The 17,885-nt window shown below is 37.9% G+C and overlaps 1 protein-coding gene across 14 annotated transcripts in view; it reads right to left on the bottom strand.

Annotated features, from left to right (window-relative positions):
* Window positions 1-48: 48 nt before the first annotated feature.
* Window positions 49-17,885, bottom strand: part of CHL1 (cell adhesion molecule L1 like) — a 181,547-nt gene continuing 163,710 nt past the window's right edge. For 9 of the 14 annotated variants that reach the window (XM_031470755.2, XM_031470757.2, XM_010987406.3 and 6 more), the window contains 9 exons: window positions 17,619-17,841; window positions 16,251-16,366; window positions 15,914-16,118; window positions 15,540-15,662; window positions 12,871-13,050; window positions 9,563-9,724; window positions 8,833-8,964; window positions 4,604-4,676; window positions 49-1,384 (listed from right to left, as the gene is read on the bottom strand). In XM_031470755.2, coding sequence (XP_031326615.2) covers window positions 1,168-1,384; window positions 4,604-4,676; window positions 8,833-8,964; window positions 9,563-9,724; window positions 12,871-13,050; window positions 15,540-15,662; window positions 15,914-16,118; window positions 16,251-16,366; window positions 17,619-17,841 — 1,431 coding nt within the window. In that variant the 3' untranslated portion in view covers window positions 49-1,167. Of the gene's footprint in view, window positions 1,385-1,548; window positions 3,336-4,603; window positions 4,677-8,832; window positions 8,965-9,562; window positions 9,725-12,870; window positions 13,051-15,539; window positions 15,663-15,913; window positions 16,119-16,250; window positions 16,367-17,618; window positions 17,842-17,885 lie in introns of all 14 variants that reach the window. The other 5 variants (XR_010384797.1, XR_010384794.1, XR_010384795.1 and 2 more) reach the window with 5 other exon arrangements.

The raw sequence follows: 17,885 nt of genomic DNA on the forward strand, positions 1-17,885 counted from the left end.
TACACTCAACAACAAAAACATATTTTGAAAAATATGAAAACATTTCCCTCAATATTTATATGATATTTTATTTTGAGACTGTTGGAAAAGCATATAAGAACAAAATCCAAAATGCTTTGTACAAAGTCTTCAGTTTGGGAACCTCCTGTTCCTGGTGGCAGCTCTGGAATGATGAAAAATGGGCTATGACTATATATTCTAACTGTACAGACATGCCTGTTAATGTTCTTTTTCTCACTTCAAAATAAAACAGTCTATTTTAAATTGTTTAAATATTAACATAATATGTACAGTGCATTCATGAAGTCTATGGTGCATACCATTATACAAACAAAAAAAAAAGGCAAAAGCAGTCAATTTAGAAGTGGAAATGTTACATAGATACAGATACTAGACACCAGCGTCACGGATACCCCGTACCTGTTCTTTCATAAGATCGCCTTCTGACCACTGCTTCCTTGGCAGCTGAATGTAGTCCAAAAAAAACCCCCAAAAGCAAAGATCTTTGTAGATGTCATAACTGAATGATATAAATTCATGTTGAAACTGAAAAAGTTAGAATTCTGGGTTAAGCATGACCATCTCTGGGCAAAGAGTTAGGAGCTCAATAAATACTAGCAGACCTAAAACTTCTGCTACTAAAATTTTAAATAATACATTTAGACTGTATATATTCAATGAACTGTTTTCCTCTTTACATTTTAAATAACCAGTTTGCTTACCGTCGTTTAACATGTCATGAAGCAAAGTCTTAGGACAGTTCTCAGAGACCGAGTGCACAGGTGCACATGGAGACAACCACAGGGCAGCAACAACTACGCAAACGGGCAGCAACAACTACGCAAACACAGGGAAATCTGGAGTGGAAACTTTGGATTTCCACTGGGTGGAAACTTTGGATTCAGTCAAGGTGAATCTAAATACGGGATTCGCTTTGTGTTCTGCATTTTAAGCACCTGGGGGTGGGGGGGAAGCATAAACCTGTGGTGCTAGGTATTTCATTTTTTCAAGGCAGTGCTATTGTTCTCAACACAACTGCAGGATGTTGGAATTCTGGATGAAATCTGCTGCTGGGATGTTCCTATTCCTATGTGACAGTTCTTGCTCCCTTGAACAGATAAATGTGGAAGGTCGGTATGAACCACTAATGGTGCTCATGTGTCGCATTTACGCTCGGAGTGGAAACGTTGCTGTAGAACTTCCATTGCTTTCTGCAGAGCCTTTCTCCTTAGATCCAGCATAAGCGCCAATAAATGACCCATCCTCGTTGAATAGACCGTGGTCACCTTCCCCGTACTCCACTAAGCTGTCGGCGCTTCCTGTGGCCTGCATCTCCCTGGTAAGGGAGCGAAGGCTTCCTTTGAGAGGTTTTTCATCACTGTCACTAGAAAACAAAAAAGAAGAGTTCGACAAAATCTCCTGAGATATGCAGGTAAAGGAAGAGTCAAGCAAAAGTGCTAACAGGTCTTATAAATTTCAGGATATTCGTAGTAGCATTGAAGAGAGATAAATGACCCTTTCACAGATAAATGGATAAAAACTCATTACCCAGTTGTGTCATTTTGAGTAACTGAGACATTGAGACAATCTAGTGACACATTTCGTTCACGTTCATGAGCTTCTGGGCCTTTGGGTCGTCAGGTCTTGATCTTCAATCCTGCATGTTCCTCCAAATCCTTCCCCAAAATGTCTCTTGGTTGGGTTAATCAATCAAATTCTGTATTAACTCAGATTTATTAAAAGAAAAAAAAAGACATGGCTGGCATTTTTAGAACATAAACACTGTAAATATCCAGTATTTATAATTTGGGTGTTCTTCTTTAAAAGCAAGTCTGAGTTAGTAAAATGTCAGTAAAATGACAGTCTTCTAAATTTCTAGATGAAGAGCTTTTTTAATATCAACTTCTATCACTATATATTCTATTTTACAAAGAAGAATTTGTAAAAAAAAAAAATATATAACTAGCATGTGATTAGCACTTTATAGTTTGCGGTAGTCATTGGTGGTATTCATCCAATAGGTCCACCTCGCAGCTGTCCGGAAGCACAGCAGGATGGTACGTGCCTGCCCTCAGAGTTACGCATCGACCTGGGACTTGCTGTGGACACAGCAAAGGGAGCAAAGGTAGCATGTTACTTTACCACCAGCATCAGAAGCTGGAAGGATGACAATTCATATTAAGTAACTGTCTCCTGGAATCACTTGGAGACAAGGTCATTTTCCTGATGCACATGCAGTTTTGAGCAAAGATGATGGAATAGAGAATTAACTGCTTTAAAAATCTGCCAGGTGAAATAGTGCAGGGATGATTTTATGTATCTTTTTAAAAAAGCAGCAGAATATGACAGAATGAGTTTTGAATAAGTCATACCTTAATATTTTTTGCTTATAAAATTGAACTAGTAATATCTGTTTTGTATTTTAAACAGTTGCTGTAGGTCCTCAATAACCCCTACATTGCGGAATTTGAGCCACCGTTTTCTAAATTTGTAAAATTCCAAGTTTTCTTTCTCTCCCCCAGCCCTCCCTTCAGTGTTCCTTATTCTGGAAAGTACCTAAGGTGATTGACAGAGAAATATAATATTGGGGTACATTTGTTTTGATTATATTTTTTTCCAGATGTATGCCCAGGACTAGGATCGCTGGATCACATGGTAAGTCTATTTTTAGTTTTTTAAGGATTCTCCAAACTGTTTTTTCTACAGTGGCTGCACCAATTTACATTACCATCAGCAGTGTAGGAAGGTTCCTTTTCTCCACAGCCTCTCCAGCATTTGTCATTTGTGGACTTCTGAATGATGGCCATTCTGACTGGTGTGAGGTGATACCTCATGGTAGTTTTAATTTGCATTTCTCTGATAATTAGTGATGTCCAGCATCTTTTCATGTGCTTGTTGGCCATCTGGATGTTGTCTTGTTGTCTTTGGAGAGATGTCTAAGTTTTCTGCCCATTTTTTGATTGGGTTGCTTGTTTTTTTGACTTTAAGGTGTATGAGCTGTTTATATATTTTGGAAATTAGTCCCTTGTCAGTTGCATCATTTCCAAATATTTTCTCCCAGTCTGTAGGCTGTCTTTTCGTTTTCTTGATAGTATCCTTAGCTGTTCACACCACTATTATTTACAATAGCCAAAACATGGAAACAACGTAAATGTCCATCTACAGATGGCTGGATAAAGAAGTTGTGCTATATTTATACAATGGAATACTACTCAGCCATAAACAAGAATAAAATAATGCCATCTGCAGCAACATGGATGGGCCTGGAGATAGTCATTCTAAGTGAGGTAAGCCAGAAAGAAAGAAAAATACCATATATCACTTATCTGTGGAATCTAAAAAAAAAAAAAAAAGAACACAAATGAACTTATCTACAAAGCAGAAAGAGACAGACATAGAGAACAAACTTATGGTTACCAGGGGCTAAAGAGGGTGGGAAGGGATACATTGGGAATTTGAAAATTGCGAGTGATGGAAAATGTTAGCTGTCTTGATGGTGGTGGTGGTGGTGGTGTCACTGGTGTATTTATCAAAATTCATCTAAGTGTACATTTGAAATATGTATAGTTTACTGTACAGGAATTGTACCACAATGGTGTTAAAAAAAATAAATACAAAAATGTAGAGTACTAAGTGGAAGAAAGAAAAATAAGTGTAGAGCCTATGATGAGGCTCAGATGTGCATCAGTTAACCAGGACAGCTCCTCAGAATATTCCATATGCCTGATTACAGTAATGGATCCAGGCAGGGGCCAATGAGGTCCCTTATTTGATAGAGATCATGGTCTCGTGTGTGCTGAAGGCCACAAAAGCCTGAAAGAAGCAACAGCTCCCTTGGCTGCACTGTACAGAGGACGTCACTGAAAACAAGGCCCTTGTGTCCTGCGCAAGAAGAGGGAGACGGAGAGTGACAGCAGGAGAGTGTGAAGTGTAAACACATCCCCAAGAGCTCCCTGATTCCTCGCAGCATTGCCCAGGTATGGCCCACTTTTATTTCTTCGTAGGTTTGGTCATGCTCTGCCCAGTAGTTCACAGTAACAGCCTTTTTCACCCTTTAAAATCCATCTTACTTCCTTTGGATGAACCCTTACCAGAACCCCTCTTAGACAGAAAGAGTTGCTCCCTTTTCCACTGTTACTCTAATCGATTTCAGTTATTTGCACAGATACCTTTTTCCTCTACAGACTAGGTTCATCTTGAGGTCATGCTTTGCGACTCCCTCACAGAATGCATGCTAATGGATGTAAACCGAATCCAAGCTGGGTTCATCATGGCCATGGGGAGGAGTCACTTTAAGCTGTTTTACCTACTTCATATACATGTTCAGTCTAAAGAAAAGTAGTGTCCTTTGCATAATAACAACTTTCAAGACAAGTGTCCTAGCACACCCTTCTACCAAGAATGCAATGACACTCCCACCTCCGCACACACAAATTCAGTTGCTGTCATTTATGTAGGCCCTGTTTTTACAAAGTATTCTTCAGAAGGGTATGACAATATGGTCCTGTCATCTTTAAGAAAAAACATTTTTTTTTGTATTTTTAAGCTTATAACCTGATGGATAGGTGCTCAGATACATTTTTAAATGGAACATAATGTTTACCTGTATTCACCAAAGGTTTCATCTTTCACTGACTGAGCTTCTGGATCTGGATGTAGATCTTCTTTTTCTTTCACTAAAGAAAGTAGAGGGGAAAGTTACACATGTAATTTGTAAAGATACAGTAGTAGTGCTGCTGAAGTTGGATAATCATCAAGAAAAATGCTCTAATTTTTTGATACTAGTAAATAAGTCTTTCTGTCGTTGTACCTGTAGCCCATCAGTTTCCTCTTTAAACAGAGAAATGAAAAGGATGTTCTGGGCTGTCCTTAGCTGTCATCTGAGTTACAGTATGCTGCAGATCTTCCTGTGACTACTCAATCTTACGCAGGCAACACGTCTTACTGCGAGCATCAAACTTAGTTATGGTCTATTAAGGAAGAGCAGGTTACTATACCAGGAGATTACAGACTTATATGTTGAGAACTATAAAATGCTGCTACAGGAAATTAAAGATGACTTAAAGAAATGGAAAGTGATCCCATGTGCTTGGATTTATTGTTAAAGTAGCCCTACTATCCCCAGCAACCTACAGATTTAATGTCATCCCTGTCAGATTATCCAGGACATGTTTCACAGACCTAGAACAAATAACCCTAAAAGTTAAATGGAATCACAAAATATAGTGAAGAAAAAGAACAAAGCTGGAGGCATGACCCTCCCAGACTTCAGACAATCCTACAGTGCTACAGTAAGCAAACAGCATGGTATTAGTACAAAAAAAGGACATAGGGATCAATGGAACAAAATAGAGCCCAGAAATAAACCCACAGACCTATGATCAATTACACTTCAACAGAGGACACCAGAATATACACTGGAGAAAAGATAAGCTCTTTGGTGAGTAGTGCTGGAAAGCTGCATGTAAATCCGTGAAGTTAGAAGCCTCCCTCACACCATCTACAAAGTTAAACTCAAAATGGCTTTAAGATTTAAACAGAAGACAGGACCCCATAAATCTCCTACAAGAGAACATAGTCAAAACAGTATTATAAATACTAGCAATGTTTTCCTAGCTCAGTCTCCCAAGGCAGTAGAAATCAAAGGAAAAATAAACAAATGGGACCTAATTACACATAAGCTTTTTGCACAGCAAAGGAAACCGCAAATAAAATGAAAAGACAACCAACCTACAAAAACCCAATCCAAAAGGGGGTAGAAGACCTAAACAAGCAATTCTCCAATGAAGACATACAGATGGCCAATAGGCACATGAAAAAACACTCAATACTGCTAATTATCAGAGAAATTCAAATCAAAAGTACAATGAGGTATCACCTCACACCAGTCAGAATGGCCATCATTCAAAATTCCATGAACAATTAATGCTGGAGAGGGTGTGGCGAAAAGGAACCCCCCCCCCCATACTGCTGGTGGAAATGTAATTTGGTGCAGGCATTGTGGAAAACAGTATGGAGATTCCTCCAAGAAACTAAAAGTAACTTACCATATGACCCAACAATCCCACTTCTGGGTATGTATCTGGAGGGAACTCTAATTAGAAAAGATACCTGCACCCCAGTATTCACAGCAGCACTATATATACAATAGCAAAGGCATGGAAGCACCCTCAATGTGCATCCATAGATAAATGGGTAAAGAAGGTGTGATATATTTATACAATGGAATTCTATTCAGCCATAAAAACTAATAAAACAATGCAATTTGCATTATTTTACATGGATGGACCTGGAGATCATCATTCTAAATGAAGCCAGAAACAAAAAGAAAAATACCATATATCACTCATATATGGAATCAAAAAAAAAAAAGACACTAATTAACTCATCTACAAAGCAGAAACAGACTCACAGAATTAGTAAACAATCTTACGGTTTCCAGGGAAAGGGGTGAGAAGGGATAAATTTGTGAGTTTGAGATTTACAAACGGTAGCCACTTTTTTAAGAAAAGTTCTGTATAGCACAGGGCTCTATATTCAATATCTTGTAATAACCTTTAATGGAAAACAAGATGAAAATGAATATATGTGTGTATGTGCATGACTGGGCCCTTGTGCTGTGCACCAGCAACTGACACACTGTAAATGATTGTACTTCAATTTTTAAAAAGCCCACAAGTGATAAATGCTGGAGAAGGTGTGGAGAAAAGGGAACCCTCCTACACTGTTGGCAGGAGTGGAAGTTGAGCAGCCACCATAGAAAATCATAAGTATGGAGATTCCTCAAAAAACTAAAAAGACTTACCATGTGATCCCGCAATCCTATTCCTGGGCATATATCTGGAGGGAGCTCTAATTTGAAAAGACACACGCACCCCAGTGTCCAAGAGCACTCGTTACGATAGCCAAGACATGAAAACAACCTAAATGTCCACTGACAGATGACTGGATAAAGAAGTTGGGTGGGTGGGTGTGTGTGTGTATATTTCTATGTCACTATAGATGTGAATGGTAATTAATGAGGTAATTTGGAGTTAGAGTATGTGTATATATACAAACACACTGTGGAATACTACTCAGCCACTAAAAATAATGAAATGCCATTTGCAGCAACATGGATGGACTTGGCTCACTTAGTATGATCATCTCTAAATCAGACAGAAGGACAAATATCATAAGATATCATTTATGGAATGATGGAATCTAAAATATGGCACAAATGAACTTATTTACAAAACACAGAAGACAAACTTATGGTAACCAAAGGGGAAAGTGGGAGCAGGATAAGTTGGGAGTTTGGGAGTTGCAGATACTACTACTCTATAGAAAATAACTAACCAGGTCCTACTGTGCTGCACAGGGAACTAGACAGTCCATATCTTATAATAGCCTATTATGAAAAGGAACATATATATGTATACTTGAATCACTATAACACAGCATTGTAAATCAACTAAACTTCAAGAAAAATTGGTGTGTATGCATTTTACTATCCTAATCTTTTTGAAGATGTCATTGGCTGATACCAGATCTATACTTTTAAACTGAAATGATTTAAAAGTCAATAATTTGCTTGTTCTGCTGTGTTACTCCGAATTACCTCAATAATTAATATTCACGTCTCTAGTGCCATACACTACCTTAGATTTATTCTAAAGAGTGGAATGGAGAACAAAGAGGCTCTTGCTTCACTTCACTTGGAAAAAAACAAAAATCCTTCTTCACGGCACCTTTTACTACAACTTGCAGAGACCTGGAGATTCTCTTAGTTGTCCTACAATGTGAAATGCTGACTTGTTTTTCTTTTAAGAGCTTGATTTGAGAAAGCTTCTTAAGAATTTAAATAGCGCCACACTTCACAAGTGACAATTTGGGATACGCAAAAGGAAATGCTGTATCACTTTAAGGTTTTCAACTAATGTCATTGGAAATCTAATTCATAACAGTTCAGTCTTCACACGAAGAAAGTGATAGGTAAGACTGCAGAACATTTCTATGTAACTTAAAAACTTAGAAATTATTCTTGTTAGATTGATTGTTCAATATACATAATGGGTTCCCAACAAATATTTGCTCAGTGAATCCTAAGCCAGTAAAGACTTTCTCACTCATTTGAACATTAATAGCAGTGGGTCTGAATTCTTTCCTGCTGTATAAAAGCAGCATGAATACTAAGCAAAAATATAATCATAATATGTGTATCTGAAAAAGATAAAATAAATTTGGAAATTGAATGAATTAAAGTAAACCACTGTACTAACTAGGATGGTTTTCATTTATATATTATGTACCATTAATCCAGGAGGCAGTGTATCCAGTATAGGTCTTGCTAATAAGAAATGCATTCCCAGCAATGGCTAAGTCTAACACAGTTGAATAGTGGAGCCGGCATCATTAGGATGTATTAGTGCAAAAAATCTCTGGGTCATGCCTGTGTAGCAAAGCATACTATAAATGAGTCCTTTTAAAAAAAAACATTAAAATATATGTGTGTGACTTAGTAATTAAGTCTTCCCAACGTCTCTGGTATTTCACAGAGTATAGAAGCTTGGAAGTATGCGTTAAATGCCTCACTTCACTAGCGTCTGTTTTACGTACTAGGAACTATTAAACAAGCACCTGGAGATAATATTCTAGACAGGACCACCTATTCCCTTGGTTAGTTAATACAGCAATATTTTTTCCTCCCAGTATACTGTACACCTAATGTGCTAATATAAATTTGACTTAAATGTGTAATTTAAAAAATTAAAGATGTCTCTGAAGAAGGCCTCCTAGAATTAAATAGAACCTATTTAATAAATTCAAAGTCATATTAAGAAACAACTTTACCTGAGTACTTTCCGCCTCTGTTCCTCTTCACAAAGCAAACAGTTAACAGTATTAGTGTGAGGAGAGCAATCGCACACATCAATCCAATAAACCAGCCTTGAGTGGAGATGTCATCGTATAAACCAGCGTATTCTGTTGTACAAAGAGAAGTCACCAGTTGAACTCCAGTTTTCTCAAAAATGAACTGTTTCTAAACATCTTTTTTTAAACATAAAATAGCATCAGTTTTATTTTTTCCTTTGAGTGACCTCAGAGAGAATGTGATTTGAAGGATACTTCATTGGGAGAATACTGATAAATTGTTGATCATCATTTATAAAGGGCCCTCTCACATTGCATTTGATTCCGAGGATGAAAACCAAAGAGGGATAGTGGAGGCAGAATTGGTTAAATACAGTAGCAGCAGCAGCAGCAGCACGCAAGCAAGCAAAAAAGGACAAGCTGCCTTGGTTATATGCAGATTGCTGTGGAGTTTGAGGGTTTTATTTTGTTTCATTTTTCCTATTAGTTTCTGTTATTAACACACATTAATTAGCAGCAGACATTTTTAGGCAACTACTTTGGTAAAAACAGTAAGGGACAACTTGGCCACTGGTGAAACATTTTTCATTTTGTTTTTATAACTAATGCACTTCATATTTGTGTCTTTAATATAGGAAGTATATAAAATTAATCTACAGAACACAGATTTACTGTCTAAGATTGTTCCGAAGAGAATCTAATTTCTCACCTCTCCCTCTTGTCTCAATTACATCTTCAAAAATGCTATTGTTATCAACCCAATTCTTAGTCAGTAGGCGAACTATGTGTTCAGCTCCCGGCTCAAATACCTCTACTGGATGAGTCTTTTGAGTAACATTAACTCCTTCTGATATCTTCCCGACACTTTTACCTAAGAAATGTACACAGTTAAATCATACGAATTGTCATCACTGAAAAGCAGGACATGTAAGATAAAAAGTATTGTTATTGGACATGTGTAAGAGCCATTTGTAGCATTTTTCCCCTCTCAGTTTTTGAATCAGCAGAAGATCAAAACAATCAAGACTTTCTTTTTTTAATATGCTGAAATGGAGTAGATGAACTTAAGTCATGTCCTTTTAAGATGATGCACTTACTGATGAAATGGTACTGTATAAATCTGTTTGGTCATGTGAATGGTCAAAATCAAACACAGACTTCAAAAAATTATACATTGTCATTTTGTGCAACTGAGACTTTCACAAACCTAGGAGGAAAGTAAGTATGGCCATTTTGCCATTTTGCCTTATAATTGAAAGCATATGGGATTATAATCTTAATTCCATTTCTTTTTGCTTTGGTCCTCTCCATAAATATTGATGGAAAAGCATCATAATTTGCTGATATATTAAATGAAACTTAAGCTACATAAAAATGAAGGCTTATAGGTACATTTAAATGAAATTCATTGAGGTTTTTGAAAGTGCTGTGAGAAATTTACACTTCAAAAAGAAACATGACTACGTCACTATATTAATTGTAGAATAGCCTAGCAGATAAATGTATATTTTAATTACACTTGACTCATACTTTTACCTTCTGATATTGCAACAGAATATCTAAAATATTTTTGCTTTTGATCCATAGTTTTGCTCAGTCAACTAAATACAATAAATGTAAACCAGAAAATGTTATCAATTTATATTGAAAATACAATGTATTCTATGTGGAGAGTATTAAGAGTTATGAAACTGTTTTAAATAAGAACGTGTCACAAATTAAAATTTACTTGTAACTTTTCTCCGCAGAATAGAAAATAATTATATAGTTACCGGTAACACAAGGACGTCATTAAACAATGGCACTATGGGAGAAATAAGGCCAGTTACGTTAGTTGAGCAAAAGCCTTTAAGATTGAGCATCACAGAACTCAATTAATTTTGAACTTGAAACCCAGAAATATTAGTATAACATGAAATAGCATAAGCTTTGGAAAAATAGAGCAAAGCAAGTGTTATTCAAACCCATAATGATACAAAAAAAAAAGAATATTTCTGATTAACTCCATTTTCTCCGCACTTAAATTATGGAATGTGAGCTGCATAGGAAATTAGAGTAACAACCAGAAAATGATCTGGAAAAAAATGCTTGTGTATCAAATCTCACTCTGATTAATGCCAGATGACCTTAAAATGTTTCATCTAGGCAGAGCAAAGAGAAGGATACACAGAAATAGATTCCAATTTGCACAAAAGTTATCATTTTTAGTGCTATCAACATGGATCTCCTCAGTGGAAATATATATATATCTCCCCCTTTTTTCCAATGATCATGCTAAAATCCAGTGGGGGAAGAGATGATAGTTTTTTTCCTGTAACCATGGTGAGGCAGGCCTATAGAAGAGAAATCAGTGTCAACTGGGGAAGGGGGCAGTAGCTGAAAATGCAGAATCCTGAAAAAGAGCACAAACATACTAATAAGAAACATTTTCAAATTATACCACTTAGAGTGAAGTGTGCCTGAGACACTCAAGCACATTAGTTCTGTCTTTAATTTGGAGAAATGATAAAGCACCTTTTAGAAGTCCAAACAGAGAGCATTTTCCACCCTCCAAAAACAATGTGCCAAACGTAAATGCAACCCACCATTTCCAAATACTTCCATCTAAATTAGAATGTGCAACTATGGTAAGGAAATTTTGTGATTTTTTTCTCAAGTGCTTAAAATTGGCAAGAACAGGATTAGCATTTTCCGCACAGATTATATAGTCTTGGTTCTAACAAAATAGCAACCTTCTCCATGCCTTAAACTCTGTTTTAGAAAATGTGGAAGTTTCATATTTAGATTACCACTATTCCAGCTTTTCTTCTTTGTGTTGAACACTTGATACCCACTCGAGCTCTTGACAAATAAGAACCTTTTAGTTACTAGAAAGTTTTCAGTCACCATCTTTAAATCTGCCTCTTACAAGTAGGTAAATGAACTTTACATTTCATCCTTAGGGACAATTGTGGGTTTCCTGGAATATATATGTATTGCCCATGAAAGGAAGTTTTGAGTCTTCCGGGAGCCTGAGGTACAGTAGGAACAATAAGAGGAAGAAAACTGATGCTATTGTGGCAGCATAACCATTCACACAAACACACTGACTGTGTAGTGATTCACCAACTTACATTTAAATACATTTTTTTTGTAAGTGACAGACAATTCAATTTCCCCCATTACTATCTTCTCTGTTTGCCATCAGTTCTCTTTAATCTAAAACTTGGGAAGTTTACAGAGGGGGGACACGCAGTATATGATTGATATATAAATGACTTATTTGTATTTTCCTTCCAGCCTCCCCCCATCTCCTTTTGCCTTCCTCAAATATCCTTCTAAGTCTGATCAACCTGAATTCTACACAAAGCCCTATTTTTTTTTTAGTTTACTAGTGAGTACATCAGTTCCCGCCAGCTCATTTCCCTTTCTTGCTCTGCCTTCTTATTTCCCTCCTGATGCTCTGTTGATACCATAGAAAACTTCACAAAAACACTGCTAAAATCCTAACTGGAGAAATAATTAGGGAGAGGAAATGGTCAGAGCTGGAAAAATACAGAAAAGTGCAACTGAATTAGGAGAACTGTACAAATAAAACCACAGATACACGAACCGTTTTCAAGCCAGTGATTTGGCATCAACCAGCAGGCAGTAAGCACAACTGAGATGTGGATCAGTGCGTGCGTGAGTCGAGACACGGAGGTGAAACGTGTCACGTCAGTGTCGCAAATTGTCTACCAGGGCAAGAAGCAAGTTTTCTTCTGTGTGGAAACATTTCCAAACGTTAACCTTATGAATGACTTAGGTAAAATTATAGTTTCTGACCTTATATAGACTAAGGCGATAGTTTGATTACTGTTGTGGAGAAATCCACACATCGAGTCAAAGTGAAATTTAGAAACAAGATAAGCAAATTCGGTGTCAGTGGGAAACCAAAGGTCCAGGTGAGACCAGTCATTTCTCATTTACGGTGACTAATGGCGCATTCCTCTAGGAGCAGTTTAAAACACACGGCATTCAGAAGCCTCCTCTACTTACTGCCTTCTCCTGATGTGGCGCTCTCCTCGGTGACTGGCTTTCCACAGCCCTTTGCAGTGCACGCCCTCAGGTAGAACTTGTACTTGGTAGTTGCACTGAGGTTTGACAGACGCCAGCTGGGCTTTGACGGAGTGGTAATATTGATATCGTTTAGTTCTCCAATCTCATAGGTGTCATTTACTAAAGAAATAACACGAACAATATGCCTCAAATTTCATAGTCTTAACAATTCTAGTTCTTGTTGTTCCTTATTTTTGCTTCTCTGTGTGCAAGATACTGTCCTAATTATCCATGGCCATCAACCCACTTATTTCTATGAGGTAGATATAATTATTATGACCACATCATACGTGGGAAATCTAGCAACAATCAACACCTTGCCTAGATCTACAGCCAGTAACTGGAAAATAGGGATGTAACTCCAGAGCACATGTTCTTAATCACTATGCCATACTGAAGCCAATCACGCCATCATTACGTTACCTATTAAAAATGATGAACTTTCCTCTATTATTATATTCCATTGTATCCTTGACTTAAGTACTTTTTAATCTCCTTTTAGTGGAATAATTTGGACAATGACTTGTGTCTTCTATAGTTTCTGGTTTAATAGGTGGCACCAGTAAGTATTCATATATATAGAATCAATAAACTGATAAATAAATTACCTATCTGTATGTACTGCTGCATATTACGCACTATGTAAAGGAAAAAGGTGGTTAGGTAGTGCCTTTCAGAGAATCTACAGCAGAACAAGATCATGGTTATTTGTGCAAGAACTAAAAGTACTACAGGACTGCCGTAAGAATAGTCCAAGAGATTAAATGATTATGTCCAAATCGTACAGCCATTAATGGTAAGAAAACAAATCCTCTTGACTCTCAGTCCGAGAGACTATTAAAAATGTATTTACTTCTAACGTAAAAATATCTTCATTGGTCTATATAATGCAATTAGATGAGTAAAAATGAAAAGAAGAAATCAAATCATCACTGTAGATTATTTGAGAATGTTCCTGTAAAATACCACAAAGTCAACTGAAAAACTACCACAATCAATGTAAAAATTCAAGACAGTTTATACAGAGCTCTCATATATAAAATCAACTATTCTGAACATAAGATAGCAGTAAAAAGAGATAAATCATTTAAAATACTGCATAATTTAATAGAGAGCAAAGTATATAATTGTATCCTTTTATCAAAAAATCTACATATGAAGCAGTACAGTAGTCACTGCAATTGTTAATATTTCAGCTTTTTCTTTATATATTCTAATAACTTATTTTTTTAAATAAAGTTAAATATTATATACAGATAAATGTGAGGATTGGAATTTATTTTATGTTGAGTTCCTTTAATATTAGGATAAAGACAAGGCATATCTTTACCAAACAAATTGACATTTTATGAGAGTTCAAGTATTTCTTCAGTTCTTTCTACACATTTGACAACCAGCGTATGGAACAGTATGGGCTTAGGAGTGAGCGCAAGCTGGGCCTGAACCCTGCTTAACACTCACTGTACCACAGGACTCCCTGTAAGTGAGCTCTGTATGCCTCAGTTCCCTCATCCATGAAGCAGTGACAGTGCAAACCTCATAGATTTCTTCTATTTTAAGGAAAAATTAGAGTACTTAGTACCTACTGATTCTGCTATATAGAAAACAAACATTCAAAAATGCTAAAATGCTACCTCTGTTGGGGTTATGCCTGCATCCATTTTATCATATGTACCCAACTCAGAACAGGTCACCGGAAGCTGAAGCTGGTACCCGACCTGGACGGCCGCCAGCCCTGAACTGACGGCAGAGTCGCACATCAGGGCTATGATCCAGCTGGCTTTTTGCAAGCCGTATAGACTGGGTTTCTTTATTCCTGGTGTTTTGGTTGTTTGGGAAATCGCGTTCTCAACATGTAATATTTTTCTGTGACCTCAGTCCCCTAATTTCCATTTTGAGATGATGCTTGCATTTGAAGACTGTTAGGGATGGGAGGTGCCATGATTAAAAATGAGCTGATTTCAAAAATGTACACATGTAGTTTTCAACTGACAGCCCAGCAGCAGTGGGGAGAGCCTCTTCTGGGCAATGGTCCAAAGACAGCTCTCCGGTCCTCTCAGCATTACGTGGCTGTCCCGGGGGGCTGCGAGTAGAGGACTCTATACAAATATGCAGGGTTGAGGCTGCAAGCAAGCGTGAGGGACAGAAGCAGCAGTGCAGTGTGGGAGTCACGTGTGCTTTGAATTTCCACTACCTCGTTTACTAACTCTATTCGTATTTCCTAATTCTCAAGGCCTCTTACATATAAATATTAAACACGTGTTTCCTGGTACCATTAACATACTGGTTTTCTTCTAAAACAGAAATTGGCAAACCTTTGTGGAAATGACTAGACTACAAATGTTTTAGCCTTTGTGGGTCATGCAGTTTTTGTCGCAACTTGTCAACGCTGCCACTACAGACAAATATAAGTGAGTGGACATGGCCCTGTTCCAGTGAAGACAGGCAGTGGGCTGGCTTTGGTCTGCAAGCCAGTTAACAGAGCCCTGTGCTGCGGGGAAGTACGCTGGCCTACAAACCACGATCATTAGATTCTCAGCATAGTAAACCAAATATTCAACCAAAAAATAAAACATTAATAGATGAATCCAATTCAGATCTGTACTTACTTATCTGGTATTGTAATAGATAGCCAGTTAAGTTTCCATTCAGTTTCTTAGGTAGTCCCCAGGATAAAGTGGCAGTGTCTTTATCAACTTTGATGACCTTGAGAAAAGTCGGCTGTTCAGGTACTAGAAAACACAAGAAAACATACTCATCAATTGGTAAATGTCTGTAACCAAAAAAACCAAAAACCAAAAAAAAAAATAGATTACAGTTTTTCATAGAAACTCAGCAGCTAACTCCTATGACATACAAATTGATTAACTAGTAATAATTTGTATAACGGAGGACATGTTTTGGCCATTGAGATATTTAATTTGGTATGAAAGTTGTTATTTATTTATAAATTGGTATTTATTCTACATTGTTACTCTCTCACCTCCTTCTGGTGTTTGAAATATATAAGGCTCGCTTTCCGGACCAGCGCCTTTGGAATTATAGGCTAAGACTGTTAGGTGAAATTCACTAAAGGCATCTAGGGAAGGAACCATTCCATAGTTTCTTTGTCCTGAAAATCTCAGAATGTTTACTTCTTTGGGATGTGTTCTCCCATCCAACAGACTTTTCGTTTTCCACCAATTTACCTGCAATGAAAATAGGAATTTTACTATCTCAGCCCTGGTGGCAGATTCTCTTTCAGCTTCTTCTTGAAATCAATTCTTTATTTGCAAGAAAGGTATTAACTCAATGAGAAGAAGAAAACCTATGACATAAACCTGATATCCTTTCAGATGTCCGTGAACTCTGTCCTTTGGAATTGTTGACCAGGTGACTTTAACCAACGTGCTGTTTATAACGTCCACCCCATGGATCACGGGAGCTGTATCAGGATCTGTTGAGCACGTAAGAATAATTAGCTCTCAGTTATCTCCAGACACTATTATTAGGATCTTTTTCAAAAAATGATCTTCCATATTGTTCAATCTGGGGAAAGCACTTCTGCGACACCAGTCCCGAATGGAACCACGAGAGTTTCTCATTACAGAAGACTTTCAGCGCCCAAGTAGGTTTCTAGAGAGAGGAGTGTGTGTACCGCACTGAGAAAAGCCCCTCTCCAGATGGATGCGACGTAGGCAGTGTAGCTGCAAACAGCGGTCAGTGAAATATTCTGTGGGCATTTTGCTCATGGAAACACGTGAGCTAGACTAAAAATATAACTGAAATTACTTGGGGGTTGGATTAATCTAATGATAACAGCAGCTAACAGTGAGGGCTACGTGCCAGACACTCTTCTAAAGGCCTATCCTAGATTGGCTCACGTAACCCTTAGAACAACCCTCTAAAGTGGTACTATTTTCCCCTTTCTACAGGGGAGCTGACTGCAGAGGAATAAATCAAACCCGCAGCAGCCAACACTAAAATCTTAGCTGACAGTGATAAGGTGACAAGTCCTGTGTATTAAGAATTTAGGTGGCAGGTGAATTAGGAGCTAGTCATTTCACATTCGCAATCTTCTCCTACTGTTGGATCAAAATACTACTTTGGATGCTGGATGAAGAGTGAGAGTAACTCCTACTGTATAGTGATTTGGAATGCAGTGTCTTTCCTCTTTCCAGTGATCTATTTACAGCTATCATTGTGGTATAAATATATAATAATAAGATCATATCACCAGTGCCTCAGACTCCGTGTGTGTATGTGTAGTTTTATAAGCAAGTCTAGGTCTGCACCCCACCTACCTTGGGAAGGCTCCAGACATACAGCTGGGGCCAGGGCATGGGAGCAGGTGGCTGTTAGAGGGCCTGTGACAAGTAAGTGCAGATGTCGCTGGAAGCCTTACGCTACTTATGCTGCTTAACTGTGTGCAGTGATGACTCCAGGTCTCTGATTTTCAGAAACGCAGAAATCCCTTAATCAGGAAACTGAATAAAATAAAACCTTTCAGCATACTTCCTCACCACTCTATACTGATCAACCGTCCTGCAGTCAACCCTCAAGTAGGAGCCGTGTGTTACATGTATTTCTATCTCCCACAGCTAGTACATCCTCTTTGCATGCAGTAGTTGTTCAAAAATGTTCATCGACAGATGTGTAATAGACTGGAGGGAAACTACTCTTGACATGCTTTCAGGCGCACCACTTACAGTCTTCTCCGGAATAGAGGATCACTGGCTGAGGCTCAGGGCCAGAGCCCAGGTGATTGATGGCTTGGACTTGGACATCGTACGGAGCATAGACAGCAGGCGTCATCACCCGCAGGGTGTGGTTTGTGACTGTTTCTTCCTCCCACTCCACCGGAGCTCCCTGAGGCTTCCAGGTCACTCTGTACTCCAGCCCTGGTCCATTCTGCTCCATGGGTTTCAAAGGCTAAAAGAGAAGGCAAGACCCATCCAGTGTGATCACAGGTATCT

Source organism: Camelus dromedarius, chromosome 17, assembly GCF_036321535.1.
Source record: "Camelus dromedarius isolate mCamDro1 chromosome 17, mCamDro1.pat, whole genome shotgun sequence".
NCBI lineage: Eukaryota > Metazoa > Chordata > Mammalia > Artiodactyla > Camelidae > Camelus > Camelus dromedarius.